The sequence below is a fragment of the Pinus tabuliformis genome, chromosome 9, assembly GCF_031772625.1.
Source record: "Pinus tabuliformis cultivar Carrire ecotype Pingquan chromosome 9, CPIR1, whole genome shotgun sequence".
Taxonomy (NCBI): domain Eukaryota; kingdom Viridiplantae; phylum Streptophyta; class Pinopsida; order Pinales; family Pinaceae; genus Pinus; species Pinus tabuliformis.
In genome coordinates, this window is record NC_142307.1 from 78919982 (window position 1) to 78946375 (window position 26394).

The 26394-nt window shown below is 40.4% G+C and overlaps 2 protein-coding genes across 4 annotated transcripts in view; both read right to left on the reverse strand.

The window, feature by feature from the left end:
- LOC149147194 (sodium-dependent phosphate transport protein 1, chloroplastic-like) overlaps positions 1-26394 on the reverse strand; it is a 374349-nt gene that overhangs the window by 97925 nt on the left and 250030 nt on the right. The window lies entirely within an intron of this gene.
- Positions 22411-24598, reverse strand: LOC149147195 (uncharacterized). Its single transcript, XM_089439006.1, has 2 exons — positions 23422-24598; positions 22411-23261 (listed from the first exon to the last, which is right to left on the reverse strand). Exons 1-2 carry the CDS (start codon positions 24596-24598, stop codon positions 22621-22623), a joined length of 1818 nt encoding a protein of 605 aa, XP_089295132.1. The 3' UTR covers positions 22411-22620.

A 26394-nucleotide genomic window follows, 5' to 3' on the forward strand; every position in this document is an offset into this window, starting at 1 on the left:
TGCACAGCGATAAAATGTGGAAGCAAATCCAGTTTCATGGAAGCATCACAAATCAATAGTAAAGCATCAGTGCTTTTCATTAAATAAAAACAAGGGCACAAAGCATAACATAGCAATCCTTCTCATTGCATCAACATCTCAGAAATTGGATTGTACCTCTTTACATAGATATCATTTGCAGGCACATAGGTTCAGCATCTTCCAGGCTCAAATCTCTCTTTAACTATGACTCTAACAGCATAAACTACACTATATCCATTGTCAAGCTAGAGGCCATGGAAACCACACAAAGGATCTCATGCCTACATCTTACCTTGTGCTCCCTCTACTTTTTCCTAAGAGGTTTTTTTAGCTTTCTACTTTCATTGATCTTGCAATCCTTTATTTATATCCACTAAGTTCCACTGAAATGGATATGGGAACGGATACGGATACAGGGTTTGAAATGGATATGGTAAATTTTCAAAAAATCAGGATATGATACGACAAGGAAACGGCATATATATATATATATATATATATATATATATATATTACCATTCATCTTTTAGAATCTAGAATCTATATCTAAAAATACATAATCATCATCATGAATTCAACATAAACAAATCATCATCATCAATTCAACATAAACATTGTCAGCATCATTAATGGTTATTATAACATTCAACATATTATTATCATCATTAGTAATGTAATCAGAAATGCTACAGCCTTTGTGCTTTCAGGTCCAACTCCTTCAAAGAATGTGTCATGCATGGCAGATGATATCTATCTTCCTTGCGTGGCAATTAAAGGGCCCATGGGAGCATTGGGATATTCCGTCAAGACCTATTTGAACATTTCAATCTTCTCAATGTCAGCTTGGTCTCTTGAATATATGCAGGCAAAGAATTGGCTAGAGAATATTTGTTATATTGGAGGGATTTATGAAATGGAGAGCAAAATCAATGACAATTAACAAACCTTAACCAAACTGAAAATTAATCGCTCAAATAAATCTCTTTATGAAAACACTCATCAAACCCTTTTGTTTGCATTTTTGAACATCTATGTTTTTCTTAGTAAGAATCCTTGATAAATATATGGAGTGTCATTGTTTCTAAAGATTTAGAAGAGATGTTATGAGACTGTATTTATTTTGAGTTTATTTGCAAATCTGATTTCTTCATTTTTATTATTTATTTATGGCTATACAAATTTTCACGCCTTTTAACATTTTAAGGGTGGATTCCGATCACGGTTTTTGTGGATCTGTTTCTAGAAATCCGGAAACGGGTCCAAAAAAATTTAAATCCCTTGGAAAGATATCCAATTCCAAATCTTAAGTTTCCGATTTTTTGAAACAGCACAAAAACGTTTTTACAGTGTTTCAGACAAGAATCATATTTGTTTCCATATCGAAAACGGGGATCCGCGTTTCCGACAAATTCTTCAGGTGTTTCCAGTAACTTAGTATATCCATTCTCTCTGCCTTCAACATATAGGTCTTTGAGTTTCTTATAACGTAGTTATCTATTTCATGGTGTTCTTTGATTGCTATTTGACCAAGTCTTCAAGGGAATTTTGGAACTTTGAAACCCCATATTTTTATGTTCTCGCTTGTGTCTAGATTTTCACATTTCCCAATGCAAAGTGGTCCCAGAAGTAAAAAAGTCAACATGATCTTAGATTGTTCAACTTAGTGAGAAGATGACATGCCACATGGAATTTCTTTAATCAGAGAAGGCATGCTCAATTTATGGGTGGGAAAAGTTGGTCAACAAGTGTTATAGGTTTTCCAAGGGAAGAACAATGGGAGTGCTGGACAGATTTTCACATGCATTACGTCAAAAGTGGTCTACTCAATGAGACGAACAAAACTCATATTTCAAATTTTCCAAATCCCCAAGGGCATTAGAAATCATCACTTGAGCATTATGACATGGAAAGACAGGTTTACAAGTGGCATCATAGGGGCAAATCTTGACATAATTTCACATGCAATACATCAAAATTGGTCTATGGAAGAAAAAGAACAAAATCCATGTCTCATTGTCTCCAAATTCCCAAGTGTGAAATTTTATCTATTGTAGCTACTGGAAATTATTCTTCTAACTGAAAATTTAATTATGTAGTTTATTTGCTACAACAAACAACGAATAAAATCACAACTGCAATTTTCACCATAAAAATACTGCAGAAAATAAAACACTGAAAGCTGAGAAATTCTGGCACACACACAATAATTCTGACACAGTTATTTTTGGACAATTGTCCCCGAAAAACCCAACTTGGGAAAACTGGTGCAACAAATGAGGGTTTTATTATTAATCTTCAGCCGCAATTCTGAGTACAATAATTTAGATGCCCAGCTAACAATCTAATCTGAGGAAAATACTCAAAAAAATATCGTGATATTTTTCTCTCACCCCACAGTTATTCTTTGCCTCTGAAACTGCCTCCCTAGCCTCTGCGCTAACCTCCCAGCGTCACCCTTTGTGCAGAGGTTACACTGGCCCTCTGGAAATTTCATCCTTCCTTCCTTTGCCTCACCCGAGAACTGGAAATCTTCCTCCTAGAATGTTGTTTCCCTCCTCTTCCACCTGCTACTCACCCTCTGGCTCTATCTTCTCTGTTGAGTTGATGTTATTGAGAAAATCGAACTACCTAGGCAACTGAGTATCTGCACTGGATTTTCTCTCCAACACCACATCAACTTCCTCTTATAATCCACTGTTGGAGCTCCAATGACCAAGATGAAAACTTAATCAATGGTCACCAGGTTCGGCGAATTTGAACGAATAAGTTTGAAATTCGCCGAACTTCAAACAAATACGAACTTATTCGTTCAAGTTTGCCAAACTTTATGGCAAAATCGAATTTAAAACCGAACTCGAATTTGAAAACGAACAAAATCGATTAAATTCGTTTTGATTCGATAAAAATCGTTTTGGTTCGAATTTTTTTCCTGTTTTAAAAAAATTTCGAAATGAATTGCGGGCCCGTTTTGCTTTTGGTTTCATTGTTTGCAGACGCCAGAGGGTTAGGTTTCATTGTTTGCGGAGGGTTTGATACACTACTAGTCTACCACCGAGCGACTGACGACCACTGACCTCAACCGAACTGCCAGTCCGGACTCCGCGTGAGCAACATACAGTGATACACAGCTCGGCTCTTGACTCCTACTGCCTCAGCTCGGCTCTTGAAGTTGACTCCTGCACGCTGACATACTGATACCTGGCGGCTAGCCGAGCAGTCTTGACTCTTGCTGCCTGCACAGTGCACAATAAGTTTATAAACCTGTAGCCTAGCACCTTCTTCAAATCGTGGGCATCTTCTATTTCTTCAAATCGTTTACATATCTGGTCAATACACATAATAACACGCTAAAGCCCCAAATTTTACATTAAAGCCTAAAGGTTTCTCTAGATTGTCTCAATTAGAACTTATAACTTCCCCATTCCACAATGCGTTGTCTTTCCTATTTTGCTTCATAATTCTCAATTCTGGTGAACAACTTTGAACAGTAATGTTTAGAAACTCTTTAAAGGGTGATCAGATTAATATATTTGGAATCTTAAACTGACGAACAATTAAATAGCTTCCTTCCCTTCGGACCTGGGATCTCTTTTAAAAACGTTTCACCTCACCAAGATTCTTTAATGTCTGCTCAGCGTTTCAATTTTTATTTATTCCAGGAGATTCTCCATGGGTGAATAGACTTATAAGTTGTAGGTTGTAGGCTGTGATGATTTTTTTTTTTTTATGATTCAGTAATTTGTCTTGACTCCTCTCCTCAAACCCTGCAGGCTGCAATCAATATCATTGATTGGTCTAAATTATAATTGTGAAATCTGAGTAGTGGTGACTGTGAGATAGCTCAGATTTTTTTTTTGAAGTTCTGAGTCCTGACAAAGCCTGCTGCCTAAGAGCAGTGAGCCTTCAACTTTCAAGCAGCCTCAAGTTTCCAGCAAGCCGCACTGTCCAGACTGTCCAGCCTCCACTGTCCAGGTAAGTCAAAAATTAAAATACACTTTTTTTTATCAGTTCAATAAAATTTACTAGTTTTTATCAGTTAAAACTTAAATACAATTTATCAGTATTTAAAGAGGCTGAGGCTGAATTTTGAACTGATAATTTTTTTTATATAAAATATAGTTTCAAATTTTCATAATTTCATTCTGCAAAAAAAAAAAACTAATGAAAATGTAAATTCAAAAAAAAATTGCAGACATTTCAGAGTTCAAGCCTTCACCAGTTTTCAACAATCAGAGGTTCAAAACCTTCAAATTTCAATGGCACCCCCAAAATCAACTGCTGTAGCTTGGAATTTTGTCAAAAAAGATGGTTATAATCTTTCATGTCAGTTGTGTGGACATAATTTCACTAGCACTTTAACTAGAGCAGTGGATCACCTTCTCGGTATTAGCAATGGAAGTGGAGGTGGTATTGAAGCCTACACTAAGATCACTGATGAACAAAAAGCCACAATGCATAAAGACCATTCCAATTCAAAGATGCAAAAGGAGAAAAGGTAAATAAGAGCAGCGAATTGAGAGGGAGATTGCCATGTCTTCTTCCAACACCATTAATTCAATCTCAAACATTGGTGGATCAAGTTCTACTCAAACAAAAACAAGTGGAACCAAAACATTAAATCAATTCTGGAAACCTATTGATAAACAAGAAGTTGATGATGTTGTTGTAGAATTCTTTTATGCATGTGCAATTCCCTTTAATGTGGCGAGGAGTCCATATTTTAAAAATGTAATTAAAAAGGCCATTGATTTTGGGAAGGGCTATGTTCCTCTCGGATCTGAAGCTTTAAGGACAACTTTGTTAAAGAAAACAAAAGACAAAGTGACAGGAAATTTGGTTGAGATTAAAGAGTTTTGGAAGCTTACAGGATGCACAATTTTGAGTGATGGTTGGTCAGATTTGTGTCATGGCAGGGGTACTTTTCTTGAAGGCAGTAAATGCAATGGATCAAGTGAAGACATCAGAATTTATTTTTGGAATTTTGGATGAAGCGATTCAAGAGGTTGGGGAGGAAAATGTTGTCCATGTTATTACAGATAATGCATCAAATTGTGTTGGTGTAGGGAAGCTGATTATGGAAAAGTATAATCAGATTTATTGGACCCCTTGTGCAGCTCACTGCTTGGATTTAATGTTGCATGACTTAGCCAAATTTCCTTGGGTAATTTCCTTGGGTCAATAAGACAATCCGAAGAGCCAAAACAATTGCAAACTTCATCATCAACCATCGTCTCACTTTGATCATATACAGGAAGAATGCATCAAAAGAGTTGTTAAGGCCTTGTGATACAAGGTTTGCCACTTTTTATATTACTCTGAAAAGAGTTGTTGAGGAAAAAGCGAGCCTAAGTGCTGTTTTTTGCAACACTGAATGGGAGAGATCTACCCTTTCAAAAGAAACTAAGGGGAAAAATGTTCAACAAATAGTGCTCAATAATGGCTTTTGGGAAAATGCAAACAAGGTTTTAAAAATTTGTGGCCCAATTGTTAATGTGCTCAGCATGGTTGATGGTGACAAACCTTGTATGGGTCTTGTTTATGAAAGCATTGATCGTTGCAAAGAGACCATTGCAATTGCTTTTAATAATGTGGACGCTGATTACCAGGAGATATGGGATTTAATTGATCAATGATGGAAGATGATGCATAGTCCATTACATGCAGCAGCATGCTATTTGGACCCTAGATTGTTTGGGTTACCAAGACATAGGGATGAAGAAATCATGAATGGACTTATCCAAGCTATTGAGAAGCTAAATCTAGATCCAGAAATTGCAGGTTTGATCAGAAGTCAGTTGAGGGCATACAGGTTAGAAGAAAGGCTATTTGGAACACAATCAGCAAAGTGTGATAGGAGTAGAAGTGATCCAGCAGTATGGTGGGAATTTTATGGTTCAAGGGCACCAGAATTGCAAAATTTTGCAATTCGTATCTTAAGCCAGGGATCAAGTGCATCAGCATGTGAAAGGAATTGGAGTTCCTTTGACCACATTCATTCCAAGAAAATAAATAGATTGTTATCTAGAAGATTAGAAGATCTTGTTTATGTTCGTAGTAACTTGCAGTTGGCATTGAAGAATGTGGCTAAAGAGTCATCCAATTCCTCTACTCCATGGATCGATCCTGTTCCAAATGCATCAATGGATGAAGCTGATTTGTACATTGATAGTGACATTGACAGGGAATTGACTGATGAATCTAATGCTGAAGCATCTAGCGGATTCACAACTCCTACTGCTCTTGATGATATAGAACTTTTTGATATAACAAGTGGGCCACAGGAACATCAAGAATAAAACTTGTGTTCCTGTTTTAGATTTCTAGTTTACTTTTTGCATGAACAATTTTCTAAAACTACCAAGCTACTTTAAACTTTCGAGTTTATATATTTTGAATACTTTTTTATCAGATTGTTTTTCAATATATGAAATCTGATATGGCCCATGGTTTTGTTGAATTTGATATGTGTGCCAAATTGCCAATGTCTATGATGAATTTCTCACCTTGTTTACTATGTATGGAAGTTGGAACTTGGTTCTTTATTGGAATTTGGCACTCGCTTTCATGGTTTATAAAAATTTAAAATTATGTCGAAATGATTTAAATGTTTGAGCAATAATTATATGTCGTTGCAATGTGCATTACAGACTTTGAATTTGACTTTAAATTGATTTTTTTTATATATCTACATTTTTTTTTCAAATTTCTATATGTCGAACTTTATCGACAAAATTTTAGTTGCCGAACTTTATTCGAATTTCAAGGTTGCCGAACTCGAACTCAAACACGAACCTGGTGACTTAGACTAGGATCATCTTTGGATCGATCCGTGTGAGTTTCTAGATGATTCACACCTTATCTCAATTAACACTGATTAATTAACCATATTCCCTAAGTTTAGACTTAGGAAATATTTAAAAATCGGTTAATAATCTAATTGAGACACTTCTAGGCGGAATTTCCATAAATGATTTCGGGGTTTTGGAGATCTCATGTATTCTAGCCTCTCCACCAAATTTTGTGGCTAGAACACTCTACATCATCTCATGTCACGCTGCTGATGTCTGGGGAAACTGCCCACCAACCACTGCGCAACTTTGATATGTGTTGCATCTATGTTGCTGCTAACCCTACTGAACTACTACCAACACTGCATCTGCACTGCAACTCCCTCTTCATCTGTTGTTGCTGCAACTTCAACATCTGCCACTGAAAAGCATCTAGAATAGCATGTCCCTACTATTGGAACAGGTTCTCCACCATACCCATCTATTCTCTAAAATAGACGAACTTAGCTCTCCCTAGAGCTTTAGTGAGTATATCTGCAACCTGCTCTTCTATGGGAATATACTGTAGCTAGACTACTCCAAGTTGTACACAACCTCTGATGGAGTGACACCGAATATCGATGTGCTTCGACCTGTCATGAAACACTGGATTCTCAGAGAGCTTTATGCAACTCTAATTATCACAATAGACATTGGTCGCCTCCATCTTCTGCCTGAACAAGCTTAGTAGCAGCTTCCGAAGCCATATAGCTTCGCACGTAGTTGTGCTGGCTGCCATATACTCTGCTTCTGTAGAGCTCAGTGCTACTGACATCTGCTTCCTGCTACACCAAGAAACTGTGAACATTCGGAAACCCCAAATCCTACTACAACAACTGATTAAGTTTCTTCTATTTGTTAAATAACTTGAACAAATTATTTACTGCATTCTATGGTAAATATCGAAACTAATACACTGCAGCCTTCACAAATATAATATTGTGGAAGAAATAAAAACACTGGAAGAATAGATACACACACACACAATAATACACAGTTATTTTTCAACCAATGTCCCCGGAAAAACCCAACTTGGAAAAATCGGTGCAGCAGCTGAGGGTTTTATTATTATGCAATAGTAAATCTGAGAACAAATCTATGGAAGCTCAAGTCTAGCTTTACATACAGAGAAATAACTGACAAGAGATCTAGTGAGACAAATCTCACTCCCACCGGTGATTCGACACTGACCTTGGCTCACGCTGAGCTGCCCCTTGTTGCCTTTGTGTCAACCTACGCAGATTTGTGTCCCACAATTCGGACCAGCGTCTCTCTCACTTACTGATCAACTACTATCTGGAAAATCGATCCCCCTGGCATCCAGGCTCCCACTCCAGCTTCTTGGCACTGAATTTCGACTTCTCTTCAACAAAATACAGATCTTCCTCTAAATCTTTGCGCTGCCTCTGTGGCATTCACTGCCTCTCTGCTATGCACTCACCAAACTAGAGAAACTTCCTTTCGGTCTTACTATCCCTGCCCCTCTCTTACTGCTTTGAATTTACTGAATCACCTCCGGTAACTCACAACTGCTACTTTGGAAATCGTTTTCCCAGCAAAATTGAATTTCTGGTGGCTCTAAGTGCGTTCTCCAACTCCCGTTGAATTTATTCTTATAATCTCTCGTTGAGACACCAACGACCAAGATTAAAACATAATCGATGGCTAAGATTAACTAGAACTCGATCCATGTCTTCTTCTAGAAGATTCTCACCATGACTTAATTAATACCCTTTAATTAATCAGTTTTCCTAAGTTTAGACTTAGGCACCATTAATAAAGATTAATCATTTCAATTAAGTCGTCTCTAGGTGGAATTTCCAGAAACGATTTTTGGGTTTTGGAGAATACATATATTCTAGCCTCTCCACCAAATTTTGTGGCTAGAACACATCCGATGCTACAAAAATCAACACTCCCTCTTAGCGAGGAATTTGTTCTAGCGTTGCAACCCACTGAAGCAACACCTTGTCTCTGCACCACCTCATGTTACGCTACTGATGCCTGCCTGCTACTTCCCACCAACTACTGCACAACTCTGTAAATGATGCATCTGTGTTGCCGCTAGCCCTACACTGATACCAACACTACATTTGCACTGCAACTTTGTTTCCATCTATTGCTGCTACAACTGCAACAACTGCAATGAAAAAGCATCCAAAAAACTGAACCAACTGTGGTCAGTATGATGCATCTGTCACTTGAGTCATGACTGCTGCTAGACTCTGCGCTATCACTGAAGCCTTTGCGCTGTACCAAATGCACTGCTACCAACGGTGCTCTACTCTACCCAGTGTCTGACATGTTACTAGCTAATGCATCTGTCACTCTGGCACCTGACAGCACCAACTGCCACTGATCGATCCTAGTACTGCATACTATGGGATCCCATAACAAGGTATTGATTCATGAGGTGGATCTCCTCAAGAATTTTTCCCGTCATGTAGCTCTCTGGGGCTACAAAACCAAATCACCCCACCTCACTCCTGGAGGTATGGCTGCCAACATGGCGAAATATGATCTACCCATATTGTGGTTGCTATTGCTTCGTTGATGCTTCTACATTGTTGCTGCAACTACTGCAATAATGAGTTTGATCTCCCCAGATCCAGAAGTACTAGCTTCCATAGGGCTGCTCCCTTTGAAACTAGACTCCCTTTGAGTCTCGATCTCCCTATGGGAAATCTCTCTACTCCCTCCTGGCAACTCACACAGTCCTCCTGCACTAGAAACTGGACTACGAAGTTCTGCGAAGGGAATCTCCTAAATGGGACTGCACCTGCATACTGCAACTGGGAAATTCACTCTGCCTGTGTCACTGCAACTAGTTCTGCAACTGTCTTCCGAAAACTGACTGCAACTAGCTATGCAACTATCATTTGAATGACTAGCTACGTCTACTGACACTGTGATCCTCCTGCTACTGATTCTGTTGGGCTCCCGTAGCAAGGATACTGATCCATGTGAGAAATATGCAGCAACTGGATCTAATTTGTTGCTCTTCCATGGATCATGCCCATCTGTGGCCATCTCTGCAAAAAAGTCAAATTCCTCCTCTTCTCCTCCGCGCAGCTGCTGCCCAACTATTCACAATTCTCTCTGGAGTGAGAAGCTCTGCACACAACTACTACTGCTTTGCTAGGAAAATTCGAACTTCTTGGCTAGAAGTCCTCTGAGAAAGGAATTCCCTCAGTGTGTGCTCTTCTCTCCTTCTGATGCTATTCTGCCAGCAACTACTACAAAATAACTGCGTCCCAGCTGAAGATCTGCTCTGCAAGGAAAAATATGTTGCTCCCTTCTGCCTCTGGAAAGATTTGATCTGGAAAATCAAATTTCTCTGTCGACTCACTCAGAGAAATCGATCTTTCCTCAAAACTCAACCTCCTTGGCCCAAGGACTGCGCTGCCTCTAGGGTTTCAAACTGCTGCCAAGGCAGAAATTCGAACCTCCTTCTTCCTTTCTGCTCTGAGCTCTCCGGCTTACGATTTGTCCTCTGATACCATGTGAACATTCAGAAACCTCGAATCCTACTATGGCAATTGATTAAGTTTCTTCTATCTGTTAAATAACTTAAACAAATTATTTACTGCATTCCACAGTGAATATCGAAACCAATATACTGTAGCCTTCAAAAATATAATACTGCAAAAGAAATAAAAACATTGGAAGAATAGATGCACACACATAATAATACACAGTTATTTTTGGACCAATGTCCCCGGAAAAACCCAACTTGGGAAAACCGGTGCAGCAACTGAGGGTTTTATTATTATGCAGTAGTAAATCTAAGTACAAATCTATGGAAGCTCAAATCTAGCTTTCCATATAGAGAAATAACTGACAGGAGATCTAGTGAGAAAAATCTCACTCCCACCAGTGATCCGACACTGACCTTGGCTCAAGATGAGCTGCCCCTTGCTGCCTTTGCATCAGCCTACGCAGATCTGCGTCCCACAACTCGGACCAACGTCTCTCTCGCTAACTGATCAACTGCTATTTGGAAAATCGATCCTCCTGGCCTCCGAGCTCCCACTCTGGCTTCTGGCACTGAATTTCGACTTCTCCTCAACAAAATACGGATCTCCCTCTGAAGCTCTGCACTGCCTCTCTGTGGCACTCACTACCTCTCTGCTATGCACTCACCAAACTGGAGAAACTTCCTTCCAGTCTTACTATCCTTGCCCCTCTCATTGCTTCAACTTTACTGAATCACCTCCAGCAACTCACAACTGCTGCTCTGGATATCGATTTCCCAGCAAAATCAAACTTATGGTGGCTCTAAGTGCGTTCTCCAAACCCCGTTGAATTTCTTCTCATAATCTCTCGTTGAGACGTGAACGACCAAGATTAAAACATAATCGATGGCTAAGATTAACTAGAACTCGATCCATGTCTTCTTCTAGAAGATTCCCACCATGACTTAATTAATACCCTTTAATTAATCAGTTTTCCTAAGTTTAGACTTAGGCACCATTAAAAAAAGATTAATTATTTTAATTAAGTCATCTCTAGGTGGAATTTCCAAAAACAATTTCTGGGTTTTGGAGAATACACGTATCTTAGCCTCTCCACCAAATTTCGTGGCTAGAACACATCTGATGCTACAAAAATCAACAAAAGCCATCGTTGATTCAACACTAAAGCAGTGCCCAGAGGTACTTTTCCTGTCCACTAAACTGCCTGCCCAATCTGCATCTGTGTACCCACAAAGTCTGACATCATCCCCTCGAGTATATCTCAATCCATACTCGACTATGTCACGAACATACCTCAAAATATGCCTCGCTGCTGCCCAATGTACCCTCTTCGGCTCTACCATGAACTAACTAAGGGTATTGACTGCAAAGCAGATATCTGGCCTAGTGTTGACCAAATACATGAGAGACCTAATAAGTTGTCTATACAAGGTGGGGTCGACATCCTTGTCATCTGATGCATCTATCTTCTTCCAGTTGGTGATCATGGGTGTAGACATGGGTCTGTAATCCTGCATCCTGAACCTCTTCAGAATATCTATAGCGTATCTTCCTTGCCCAAGGAAGATCTCCCCATCCTTCTGCCACACTTCCAATCCTAGGAAATAGTGCATCAACCCCAAATCCTTCATGTCAAATTCTACTACTAGGTTCCTCTTGCAATCCTCTATGAGCCCTGATGATCTTGTCAAAAAAATATCATCCACATACAAAACTAGAATGAGTGGCTCACCCTCTACCATCAAATAGTAAAGGTTTGGATCTGCGTCACTCTTGAAGAATCCCATCTGCTTAAGTGAGTAGTCGATTTAGCTGAGAGGGAGGTCAATTCAGCTTCTAGAGGCCAAGAAAATCAGAGGGCCGGAGAGTCACTTCCAGCAGTAGAGATAGGCAGGATAGCTTGATCAAAGGTTGAATTGAGCCACAAATGTGAGGGTCTACGCAAAGGCAGTGTAGAAGGCCTACGCAAGGGTTTGGACGACATGTTTGAGGTAGCTAGTGTTAGGATTACTTGTGGAGAGGGAATTTTCTCTCTAGTATTTTTGTCAGATATTTGCTAATTAGATAGCCAGGTGGGCATACATAGATTATACTTAGATTATTTCATTGTTGCATAATAATAATAAAACCCTCATCTACTACACCAGTTTTCCCGCATTGGGTTTTTCCAAAGACATTTTTCCAAAAATAATTGTGTCAAATTTTTGTGTGTGTGCTCTATATTTCTCAGTTCCAACATTTTTATTTTTCACAACGTTTTTATAGGGAACATTGCAGTTTTGACTTTATTCATTGTTTGTCATAGCAAATAAATTGCACTTAATTTTAATCAATTAGAAGAATAATTTCCAGTTGCTGCGATAGATTAATATTTCACATGGAACCAGAGTGAGTTTGATAGATCAGAGGCTCAAAGACGAAGAGGGAGAAATTTCGCAGTTCAAAGGGAGTTTGAGCAAATTTCTTCTGGGTCTGCGTCACGGTTGGCTAGGTAGTTTAAATCACTAGACATGGGTTTGGTTTTACAATTGCAGGTGGCAGGAAGAGTTTGATTTGTTCAAAAGCAGGTCTAGCAGGAAGTGGTGTAGCCAAGAAGAAGTTTCGGTGAGAAGAACAAAGAATTCGTGGAAAACATTTGGGCGCAGTAATTTTGCAGCAGTGATTGCAGAAGAAGAATCAATGCCAGGTGAAAGAGAAATAGCACACACAAAGAGATTTTTCTCAGAGGGTTTCTAGATTCAGTTTTATGGAGGAAATCCTTGATTTCTAGTTGCAGGGGGCAGTAGCAGCTAACAAAACTGCACATTCCAAGAGTGAGTGCAGAGTAGCTGAGCAAGCAGCCGAGCAAGAAAGGAGGAGATTCCTGTTTATTTTCCAAGTTGCAAGTTTTGTAGAAAATGGCCTCAGCAAGACTCTGAGATCAGGATAGGCTAGATGAAGCCTCGAATTATTGTATATGGAAAGCCAGGATGACTTTCTTGCTAGATGAGCATGTTCTAAAAACATATGCAAAGAGAGTTGTAGCCATGCCAATAGACCCGCAGTAGCGAGAGAATTACAATAAAGAGATGGCCAAGGCAAAGCGGTTGATCCTTGATGGCGTTCAGGATCATATAGTCTCACACTTAGCAGCGAAGAATACAGCCAGAGAAATGTGGGTTGCTCTCGCATCACTCTACCAGAATCTTTCCAAGAATCGAAAGATGTTCCTAAAGGAGAAGTTGAGAACCACTAGGATGTAGGAAGGAATTACTCCCTACCTCACCAGGATTCAGGATGCTCGGAATGAGCTTGTCGCAGTTGGAGAGACACCTCAAGACAACGAACTGGTGTGTGTAACTATCAACGGTTTCATCGAGGAATGGGCTACTTTGGTCCAAGGTATCACTGGACGAGATCAGCTGCCAAGTTAGGAACAATTGTAGGAAGATTTCACGTAGAAGGAGATGAGACTTGCTCTAGTCAAGAGTAATCTCAGTGGCAACAACAAAGGATCGAAGAGTGTGAAGGAGGAGGAGAATGTAGCCCTTGCATCGAAGGGAAAGGCAAAGAAAGGTCCCAGTCAGGGACAAGGCTCATAGGGAGGAGAAAAGAAGAAGGATCTGTCAAAGATCAAGTGCTTCAAATGTGTTGAATTTGGTCACTACAATACCTAGTGTCCGAAAAGAAAGAAGGACAAGAAGGAGAAGCATGAGAAGGCAACAGCTTCGGAAAAGATCGACAATTTGTCTTCCAGGTTGGAGGATGAATTCACATTGTATGCAACTATACCTCCAGAAGAGAAGTGGGGTGACATTGAACTTTAGTCACCAGAGTTGCAAAAATTTTGGGCAGGGTCCAAGGAGGATAGCATATGACAGGTGTTTCCTCATGGATCAATACCCTTGCTACAAAGGCTCGCAATATTCAGTAGCAGGTAGATCAGTGTCAGATGGCGCAGTTAGTTCATGAGGGATAATTGCAGTACTAGTTGTAGTCAGACACTGAGGGGCGCAAAACAATTGCAGTGCCGACATTCTCAATGGGCAGTGCAGAGACTAGTAGCAGTCAAATTCTTGGGATGCATTTGTAGCTCATAGGACACAGTTGAGTCAGATTTTTGTCGTTGCAATAGTTGTAGCAACAGCAGCATGAGATCAGTTGCAGCGCAATGCAGAGTTGGCAGCAGTACAAGGTGTACAGTGCAGTGTCAGCAGTAGTGCAAATGCAGGGTGGTTCAACTACAGAGTGGCAGATGAATCAAAGTTGTGTAGTAGCTTGGTGGGCATGTGAAAATTTCAAAATAGAAATCCAACTGCAGTGACTGATATTATTTCTTCTACTTATTAATTCAGAAATAAGTTATTCACAGTGTTTCTACAGCAAATATCGAAATAAATTCTACTGCAGCCTTCACAATTAAAATACTGCGGAAAGTAAATGCAAAGAAAAATACTAGCACAAGGATAATCACAATGACAGTTATTTTTGGACAATCGTCCCCGGAAAAACCCAGTGTGGGAAAATCAGTGCAGTAGATGAGGGTTTCTTTATTAATCTTCAGCAAAAATCTCATGTACAAGATGCCTCGCAGAAAACTTTTTCACACTCCTTGGCGAGATTCTGATCTAGGAGAGGACCTGTTGCCCCCTTTGTCACTCACTGCGTCAGCTTCTTCGTAGGGACTATGTAGTCCTAGCATCTCAGCTTTTGCGCCATCCCTCTGTGTCACAACTTATGCGTTGTCTCTTCTCTACTCTGCTTCTTCTACTCTTGCCTCTCGACTGCTGCTGATACCCTCCCTCCTCCTCACCTACAACTCTCCCTCTGAATAGATTTCCTCTTGTCGAACTTCAACCAGTGAGGAAATCGGTTTTACTTGGGTAACTGAGTATTTGCCTGGTGTGTTTTCCAATGCCCATCGAAATCTTTTTTATAATCCTCCAGCTGAGTATTCAACGGTCCAGATTAGATTCTAATCAATGGCTCAGATCATATTGACTTGATCCTCGTCTTCTTCTAGAAGTTTCACCCACAGTTAGATTAATACCCTTTAATTATTTTAATTTCCTAAGTTTAGACTTAGGCACTCATTAAAAATAATTAATTATTTTAATAAAACTGTCTCCAAGTGGAATTTCCCAAAACGATTTCTGGGTATTGTGGAATACATGTGTCTAAGCCTCCTTGCAAAATTTGAGACTTAGAGCACATCTGATGCTACCAGAAATCAACACTCCCTCTTAGCAAGGAATGTGCTCTAGCAATGCAACTTGCCGAAGCATCACCATGTTTTGTAACATCTCCCTCTGCGCTACTGATATCTGACATCACTACCCACCAACTACTGCGCAAATGTTGCATTTGTACTGCTGCTAACCCTACCACTGCCAATATTGCATTTGTACTGCAACTCCCTCTCATTTCCTATCACTGTAACTGAGAAATCACCTGTTTCTGCTACTGAAACGGATTCTTTACCATACCCATCTGCTCTCTGAACTGAATGAACCTAGCTCTTCCTAGATCCTTTGTGAGTACCTTTGCTACTTGATCTCCTATGGGGACATATTGTAGCTGTATTGCCCCATGCTGAACACAGTCTCTGATAAAGTGACGTCTAATATCAATATGTTTTGATCGATCATGAAATATTGGATTCCCAGAGAGTTTGATACAACTTTGATTATTGCAGTAAATCCTAGTCACCTCCATCCTTTTTCTGAACAAACTCACAAGCAATTTTCTAAGCCATATAGCTTCACACATAGTTGTGCTTGCTGCCATATATTCAGCTTCTACTAAGCTCAGAGCTACTGACTTCTGTTTCTTGCTACACCAAGAGATCATTCCTGATCCAACACTGAAGCAGTACCCAGAGGTACTTTTCCAGTCTACTGAACTACCTGCCCAATCTGCATCTGTGAATGCATCCAATCTGATGTCATCTACTCGGGAGTATTTCAACCCATATTCGACTATTCCACACACTTACCTAAGAATGTGCCTAGCTGCTGCCCAATGCACCATTTTCGGTTCCACCATGAACTGACTAAGGGTGTTGACAGCAAAGCAAATGTCTAGCCTAGTGTTGACTAGATACATGAGTGACCCAATGAGTTGTCTATACAAGGTGGGATCTACCTCCTTGTCTCCTGATGCATCTATTTTCTTCCATTTGGTGATCATAGGTGTAGCCATGGGTCGACAACCCTGCATTCTGAATCTCTTCAGAATCTTTGTAGCATATCTTCCTATTGATTTAGGGTAGCATCGGATGTGCTCTAGCCATGAAAATTGGTGGAGAGGCTAAAGCACAAGAGATCTCCAAGACCCAGAAAGGGTTTAAGGAAATTATACACAAAGAGAGAGATATTAAAATAATTAATATTTTTAATGGGTTCCTAAGTCTAAACAAATATTGCAGGAAACGTCCCCCCCCCCGGATCTAACCCTCGAAACGCGGTCTGTACAGATGTGTCCAGGAAGCGCCTCCCAAAACGCGGTTCCAAAAACTGATAATGACGCTTCCTGGAAATTTTGGAAGGATGCTTCTTGGAAATTTCAGAAGCGTCCTTCCGAAACGCATTTCAGAATCTCCGAAGCGCATTTCGTATGGTGCTTCGGAGGCCCAATCGTATGGTTCCCGTATGATTCCGTACGCACTTCGGAAAAGTGAGCCGCCCAGCCTAAAAAATCAGTTTTTATTTTTATTTTTATTTTTTGGTGAGTTTGCTTGTTGGGGATGGGTCCACCTTGGGTTAGGGTTGAGGAATGAAGAGAATAAAGCAGCCATTCATCCCTCATGGTAATGTTAAATTCTTAAAGTAAAAGTTACATTCTCCTTTATTTTTCATTTTCATCCTTTTACCATGAATGTCACTTTTACTTAAATTTTTAACATTACAATGAAATGACTCAGGATGTTTTAGAGTGGTTCCAGCATCAATGGACTTCATATGGAGAAAATAGAATTTCATATCCTATTCAAAATTCAGCAGACTTAATAGTTTTCAGGAATTCAGGATCAATGAGATTTTGGCATTTCATTAGATTATATCAATCATGAAGGTATGTGATTAGCATTTAATCAAGAGCACCAATCCCTATATGTACCCTAGTGTTGGTGGTGTTAATTGTTGAACTCCTTTGTCACACCCTTAGCAAAAAATCACCTTTCAATCAAGTCCAAATCATCAATCAAGCATGTTAAGCTTTTTCTACCATATTTTAAGTCTTGGATTAGGTAGTTTAATCAAAATTAGGCAATGTTGACTAATATCCCTAGACAATCGAGGTAGAGGCAAAGACTAGACAAGAGGAGAAGAATCTAGATTCTAGATGGTTGATGCATCTAAATGGTTGATGCTCGAATAATTAATCATTAATGTACAATGGATGCTATATCTATCTTGATTTATGCAAAAATATGGATGTTTTCATGTCTTCCACAACTAATTTGGTATTTGGGATGTTTGTTTTGAGTATAAATGCAAAAAAAAAAATATATATATATATATAGCAGATGCTTCGCTTCCTAGATTTTTGGAAAATGACGCTTTTGCGTCCACGCTTCCAAAAAACGTCCCCGTTTCATCCCCGCTTCGTGCAACATTGGTCTAAACTTAGGAAAATAAGAATACTAATGGTTATTAATCTAAAACTGGGTTAGAAGGTTCTAAATGACATGGATCAAGCCAAATCTAATCTTAGTTGTTGATTAGATATTTAATCTCGACTGTTGAAAACTCAACAGAAAAAGTATAAGAGGAGGCTTGAGGGTCAGTTGGAGATACACCAAGTTGATCAGTCAGTTCGATTTTCTAGAGCAGGGTTTGCTAAGAGAAATCGAACCAGTGATCAGAGTTGCAGCGAGGGGCAGTGAGTGCATAGCAGAGAGGTAGAGATAGTGTCGGAAGACCAACGCAGAGGCAGAGAGGCAGACGCAGAGCCAACAGAAGCTACGCAGAGGGCCAGAGTGACTGCGCAAAGGGCCAGAGGGCCTACGTGAGTGACGTAGACGCTGCAGAAGTGACGCAGAGGGCCAGAGAGCCTGCACAGAGCATCAGAGGGCTGACACAAAGGGTTTCAGACTGACGCAGAGGCCAGGAGGGCTAACGTAGAGAGTTTCAGACATTGGAGAGTTTTTGTGGAGCAGACTTTTTGAATATCTGCTTCCGAAGAGAGGTATTACTGCCAGATTGATTTCTATGTCAAGTGAGCCAGTTTGGCACCCAATTGTACTCAAGAAAAAGTTGCTTAATAATAAAACCCTCAGAACTGCTACACTAGTTTTCCCAAGTTGAGTTTTTCCGGGGACGATTGTCCAAAAATAACGGTGTCCCTTGTATGTTTGTCTATTTCTTTCAGTTGATGATCTATAGAGATGTTGAGACTGCATTGTGTTTATTTTAGTGTTTATATGGTTCAATAACTTGTTCAGTAATTAAACAAGTAGGTGAAATAAGCCAGATACTGCAGGAAAATTTCTAACGGGTTAGACTTAAAAATTTCAACATGGTATCAAAGGATTGCAGATCACACGAGAGCTAAAGGAACCGGCTAAATCAGAAAATTTGCAGCAAAAACAGCTATCCCGAAAGACAGAAGTTGTTCCTAAGCAGAAAACAGCAGAGAGGGAGTGACACAGAGGGCCGCGTCATCATTCCGAGCCAGAGAAAGGGTCAGCGCAGAAGCAGTGAAATGTAAAAGACGCTCACGAAGAGCCACATCATCCTGCTCAGCCAAGTAGGAGTGACGCAGTTGGCCAGAGGAGCGATTCAGCCACTGCCAGAATTGCGCAAAGCCAAGAGGCTCCGTTTCTTTAGTTGTTGGGGCATAGGAAGCTATGGGCAGATTGTGGAGTGTGAAGCTGGTGGGGTGTTGTTGCTGTCGAAGCAGAACAGTACCTAATGGGATAGAACCAAGGTAGAGGGAGTCGCTACCTAGGCAGATTTCTAGCCAAGAAATCCAGATCAGTGTTGCAGGAGCAAAGGGGATCGAAGAGGTGCGATTCGACTATTGGCAGAAGGATTTCTAGGAGGGAAATCGAGACTCAGAGGGAGTCTAGAAGAGAACTTCCAGAAGGGAAGTAGAGACTCAGAGAGAGTCGAAGAGAGAACTTCCAGAAGGGAAGTAGAGACTCAGAGGAGTCGAAAAGAAGAGCAGAGATGGCAATGAACGAACTGAGGGATCAAGATAGGTTGGACGGAGCATCCAACTTTGTCATCTGGAAGGCCAGGATCCTATCTGTTCTAGATAGACATCGCATCAAGGCCTTCGCCTTGAGAACCGTGGCTATCCCAGTCGACCCAGCTGATAACGAAAAGTATGAGGATGCAATGGCCAAGGCAAAGTGCATAATCCTTGATGGGGTCAAGGATCATGTAGTTCAGCATATTTTCGAGAAGAATACGGCAAAGGAAATGTGGGATACCTTGACGACATTGTATCAAGGCACTTCCGTGCAGAGGAAGATGCTACTGGAGAATCAATTGCGGTCGTATTAGATGTAGAAGGGGGAGCAGATAGATCACTTCCTCAGCAGGTTGCAGGAGATTCGGGACCAACTGACTTCCATAGGGGCCACGCCGGATCAAGAGTTAATGGTGAAGACCGCCCTAAACACAGTCTCCAAGGAGTGGGAGACATTTGTCCAAAGCATTTAGGGTAGAGCAAATCTTCCAGGATGGGAAGAATTGTGGGCAGCTCTTCGCCAAGAAGAGATCAAACAGTTGTCATGTTATATACCTAGGGGGGATAATATGGGGTACCAAGGGAGGTACCCAAGGTAATAATGTAATAATGGGATGGGCCATAGTAATAAATAAGGTGGTTAACCCATGTCATGTAAGGGACCACAAGTAGTTAATAATAATGTAATGGGCCCATGGTATTAGTTGATGGTATGAGGGAACCATGGTAATGATGCATGGTATTGTATGTATGAGGTCTATATAGAGGCTAGAGACTCCACATGGAAGGATATGAAGAGAGGTATTATTGTATGAATAGGCATATGGCTTGTGGAGTGTTCTCCTTCCTTAAGGAGTGAATGTATGGTGTTGCCCTACCTTAAGGGTTTGATCAATAAAGAATCTTTTCATATTATTTCTGGGTTTCTTTGCATTATCTTATATTTTTGTATCTGATCTATAATATTCTGGGTTAGATCTACAACAAGTGGTATCAGAGCACTTTCTTGGGCAAACCGTGGAGAATTTTTTTTTATTTTTTGCAGGGATTTTTTGGGTGGCGAATTTGCAGATCAGATCTGTACGTTTTGGTGCAAGATTTGCAGAATCTAATTGCAGATCTGTATTCCTTGTGAAAAAATACCCAAATTCAAAAAAAAAATCAGTTGAATCGGAGTCCGGATGAAGAAGATATCGCTGATTTAAAAATCAGTAGGGTTGCAGACAATTTTTCGGGGCAGCGAATTTGCGGCGCAGATCTAGACCTCTTGGCACCAGATCTGCAAAATCTAATTGTAGATCTGGAATCTTTGAGAGAAAACACCTGATTTCAAAAAAAAAATCAGTCGAATCGGAGTCCGGATGAGGGAGATATCGCTGATTTAAAATCAGCTCTTTTTTCAGAAATTTTGGGTGACGGCGGGAGAGTAGCAGCGCGGATCTGAAATTCCAGTGTCTGAATCAGGATTTCTATCACATGGGCAGATGCAGAATGGTTGTTCCATTTCCAAAAACAGGTTATAATAGAGATTCTGAGCAATATTGACGAAACTGTGACAATTACAAATTTTCGCCAAGTAAGTGAATTTATCTCATGGAGAATTATTATTTTACAGGGAAAGATAATGGTCTTACTATTGAAGAATACATAAAACGAAAAAAGTCAGCAATGGCAAAATATTGGAGGGATTCAGTGTGGTATGGTTTCAAAGATGAGGCTTACAAATGGTATTTCTCACTTGATATCAAACAGTTGACCAAACTCTCAGATGCAGAATTTGAAAAAGTCCTTTTAGACAAATGGTCTCGGGCTAGAAAAAAGGAGAATGAGACACATAAGGGTTTAATTGCTACGGGTGTCTCCTTATTGCAGGTTCATGGATTGATTCAGAAGGAGAAAATCATTGTGTATATAAATCCGAGTTGCAAGCAAAATCTCATAAATATCAACTTGACAAAGAAATTGCAAGTCCCAGCAAAACAAATTGAAAATACACAGGTTGATGATAAGGATGTTCAAATCTATAAGGATTTGAAGCTTTCTATGGATAAGTATGTGTTTCATGGTGATTTTTATGCTTCAGAGATGGATAATATCGATGTTGTTTTGGGATATCCTTGGATGGAATCTGTGGGTACTATCAATATTAATGTGCAGAAGAAATTCCTGAAGCTATGGTATAAAAAGAAGAAAATTACATTACAGGATATTTCCATCCATAAACAGGGAGAATCCACGGAGGTTGACGCACAAGATGTTACAGGGACTGACATATCAGATGATGAGCAGTTGATGGTCGACAATCAAACACAAACAGAGGCTGAAGCAGAAAAGGTTACAGGTGCTGATACATCTGAGGACGGTTCAGTGGTTGAAGTCATATTGAAAAAGAAGACACCACAACAGGCACCACAGCAAGGTGAAGTAAAGAAAAATCCATCGTGGGTTAAAACTTCAACATATCATCACCCACATCACCCAGCAAGACAACAATCAAGATGGCAACCAATTAGCCACATGGACAACAAACCCCGCAGGACAGATCGAGAGGAACAAAGATCCACCTACTACACATCCACATAGAAGAGCTACCGCAGTCAACTTCCATCTCAAGCGAGCGAGGCACCAGCGAGATCGAGGGTTCACCTTTCTCTTGGATGGCTAGATGCACGTGCATGGTACCAGTGGACTACTCTTTTGAGTAGATCTTATTATTTATGTTCTTCCCATGTTTCGGGCAATGTTTTACAACTCAGACTCGGATTCGGACTCAGCCGAGGATCGACTCGGACTCGGATTCGGACTCGGTAATGACTAGGCCGGCTCAATTTCAATGACTCGGTCGTTGTAAAAAATACATTAAATATTTATTTTTTTATAAAAAAACATAATTTTAAATATTTTAAACATAATTTTAAAGATTTTCATTCAAGTTTCCAAACACACAACATTATAATATACATGGAAGACAACATATGATCAAAGTAGGCTCATGAACCAATCCATTATATCAAAATGGTACGGTGGTACCCAATGGCAATAGTAAATACATAGTCAACTGTAGTCTGTCATACATGATCAAAGACTCAAGAGTCAAAACAAAATACAAATAACCAAGGAGGCTAGTAGCTACTGCCAGAGGAGCCAAGATCATCTCGACCAATCTCTGGATCATCATCATCAGAGTCAGACAAGGGGCCCCATGGCTCCTCCTCATCATCATCGTCTCTAACTGCAACTGTAGAAGTGGTGCCAGTACCACTAGGCTGTGCAGCAGATGCAAGCTGAGATAGAGTACAAATGCGGCTGCGCTTCTGTCGTGGCTGAGCAGAGGAAGCACCTACAACTGGAGTCATACTAGCTGGCTGTGAGACTGAGGCTGGTGGATTGGGATCTGCATTCAACTGAACACGCTGCAGTGGATCTCCAACATCAATTTCATCAAGATCCTCATCAGGATCAAACTCTGGTAGACGACTCTCCACTACCCAATCTGATGTTGGATCAATGTCTTCCAACACAATGGGATCTGAATCAGGTCTTTTGTTCAGCAATTGGTTCCGTCTGAGCCGAAGGTTGTATTGGACAAAAACTAGATCATTCAACCGTTTTTGCTCCAAACGGTTTCTCTTCTTTGTGTGAATCCTCTCAAAGACAGACCAATTGCGCTCACACCCAGATGCACTGCAAGTTTGACTCAAAATACGAATTGCAAACCTTTGCAATTCAGGGCACTGGCCACCAAAGGCCTCCCACCATTGTGCTGCAAAAAACATAGGAGTGTAATGAATTATGAGTTAGATGAAGGCTGAAGCTCAACAAAATTACAAATTATATCTAACTTTCAAATTATAAATGATTTAACAAACTTTAATAAAAAAAGTAAAACCATTAAGAAATTGAAAATTGAAATTTTTGTTTACCTGGCTCATCTGCTTCTCTTGCAATCTTTGCTAGGTTCTTCCCAAAGGTACCTGTTGCATTGCTGAAGGATGTGACCTGCTGATGTATCAGCAGCTGATCAGACTCCGATGGGACCATGCGCTCAATGCAATCAACCAGTCCATCTCTGACCTCCCCCCTCAAAGCTCCTGACTCCTTAGCTTTATAATGATACCGTGGGTTCAAAAAATACCCAGCTGCATGTATAGGGCGATGGAGTTGATTGTTCCATCTTTCATCAATGATTGCCCAAATGGGCCCATACTTTGCCACTCTATCCTTGTATGCTGTCTTTATTTGCTCCTTTGCTTGATCCATAGCCTCATAAATGAAGCCCATAGCCAACCTTTCCCCATCCACCAACCGCAACACCTTAACTAGTGGCTCAGCAACCTTCACAATCTCTGCTGCCTTTCTCCAAAAAGTTTCCTCATGGACTTTCCTTTTCAATTCTCTGCCTTCTGGTTTGTTAGACCAACTGCTTTGATTCCAATCATCACTGGAAAACATTTTTTGCAAGTTTCTATGTTGGGAAAGCATAGATTGCAATGTCAAAAAATGTGTAGCAAATCTAGTGATGGCAGGCCTAATAATATCCTTGCCTCCAGTGTGTTTCCTCATGAGACTCAAAACCAGTGTATGATTGTAGATAAATTTTGTTATGCTTTTGGCATTATCTACAGTGTTTCTGACCCAATCTAATTTTCCAATATCCTCAAGCATGAGGTCTATGCAATGTGCAGCGCATGGGGTCCAAAAGATGGTCTTGTGTTTTTCCTCTAACAGTCTACCAGCAAGAACATAGTTAGAGGCATTGTCTGTGATGATTTGAACAACATTAGCCACCCCCACATCCTGAATAACCTCATCCAATAGCTGAAACAACAAGTGGCCATCTTTTACCTTATCAGATGCATCAACTGATTTTAAAAACATGGTTCCCTGTGGGCAGAAGACAAGAAAGTTTATGATGGTACGGTTTCTTTGATCAGTCCATCCATCTGACATGATGGTACACCCTGTTCTTGCCCATGATTCCTTGAAATCTTGCAAATACTCATTAATTGATGTAATTTCTTTCTGCAAACGAAACCCCCTTAGCTCTTGCATAGTAGGTCCTTTGAAGCCTTTTCCAGCAGCATGTATGGCCTCAAACATAGGCTCATAATATGGTGAACGAGCAGCATTAAAGGGGATATCAGCATCATACCACCATCTAGCTATGTAGTCACAAGCAGTCTCCCTCAATTCTTTCTTCCAATGGTCATCTAAAGTGGGCTGAGCAAGACCTTTACTAACTTCAGGACCATGTGCATCTGATGGAGAGGAGCCTGAGTGAGTGAAAAAACTTTTGATAGTCCCATCACCCTTCATTCTACCCTTTCCCTTATCTTGAACAGAAGCAAAAGAGGGAGGAACATAACGGAAAGGGTTTGATGCATCAGTTTGAGGGATAGAGGAAGAACCCTCAAACTCATAGTGGGGGTTGGCAGCCATCATTCTTTGTATCTCCCTCTTCCTCCCAATTTCAGCCTGTATCTCTTTTTGCCTAGTCTTTTCTGCATTAAATTTTTCAAAGCTTTCCAACAAATTCTTTCTAATCTCCCCAATTTCATTAGATTTACATGCAGTAATATTGCCTTTAATCCCTGCCAAGTGTTGTTTCAGCCTATTAATCCCCCCAGGACCTGACTTAATTTTCCTATGGCAAAACTTGCAACACATCTCATCATCAACCATTTCAACATATGCCCAAGCAGGATCTTTTGCTCTAGGTGCCATTTTTTGACTAGGAAAACAATCTGAAAATGAAAAAAAAAAAAAAAAATTGATTCAATGTTCATTTATTTGACTAAAAACACTCTAAGCTATCTTGATATGCACCTAAAATTTACTAAGTAAAAACAGATTTATAGAGGTGGAAAAAAATACCTCCAGGCACAAACTGCCTCCTCAAGCTTGCTCCAAAAATCAGCTCCTCAATGCTGCTCCAAATGGCTGCCCAAGAAGCTCCTCACTCCAGCTACAATGCTCCTCCAAGACTCCTCACTGCTGCTCCAAAACAAGCTCAAGAACTGCTCACTAACTCTCAAAGAAGACTCTCACTCAAATGCATAACACTGCTGTGAGTGAAATGAGAGCATTTGGCTGTCTTAAATAGAGTTTGGGAGGGGGAAATGGACCCCAAAAGCATTAAACAAATCACAATAAACCTTTCAGCTCCACAAACCCTAACTAACTTTATAAAAAATCAGCAAAAAATCGATTTTTTTTTGGTAATACGCTGCCCCAGCCGGTTATGAGTGAAACGGCCGAGTCAATACGGACCCGGCCGGGTTGACCGGGTCAGCTATGACTCGGCCGGGTCATTGGATGACCCGGCCGAGTCATAGCTGACCCGGTCAACCGAGCCGGGTCAAGGGCCGGGTCACATGTTTTGGCAATGAAACGGAACGAAACGGCCGTTTCCGTTTCGGTTCGGCCGTTTCGTAAAACTATGGTTTCGGGGACGAAACATGCTTAGGGGGTGGAATGTTATATACCTAGGGGGGATAATATGGGGTACCAAGGGAGGTACCCAAGGTAATAATGTAATAATGGGATGGGCCATAGTAATAAATAAGGTGGTTAACCCATGTCATGTAAGGGACCACAAGTAGTTAATAATAATGTAATGGGCCCATGGTATTAGTTGATGGTATGAGGGAACCATGGTAATGATGCATGGTATTGTATGTATGAGGCCTATATAGAGGCTAGAGACTCCACATGGAAGGATATGAAGAGAAGTATTATTGTATGAACAGGCATATGGCTTGTGGAGTGTTCTCCTTCCTTAAGGAGTGAATGTATGGTGTTGCCCTACCTTAAGGGTTTGATCAATAAAGAATCTTTTCATATTATTTATGGGTTTCTTTGCAATATCTTATATTTTTGTATCTGATCTATAATAT

Coding starts and splice junctions, on each gene's coding strand:
- LOC149147195 (XM_089439006.1), bottom strand. CDS start 24,598: ATGTTTGAGGCCATACATGCTGCTGGAAAAGGCTTCAAAGGACCTACT. Junction 23,262..23,421: donor AAGAGAAGCAGATGAGCCAG/GTAAACAAAAAT, acceptor TGTTTTTTGCAG/CACAATGGTGGGAGGCCTTT.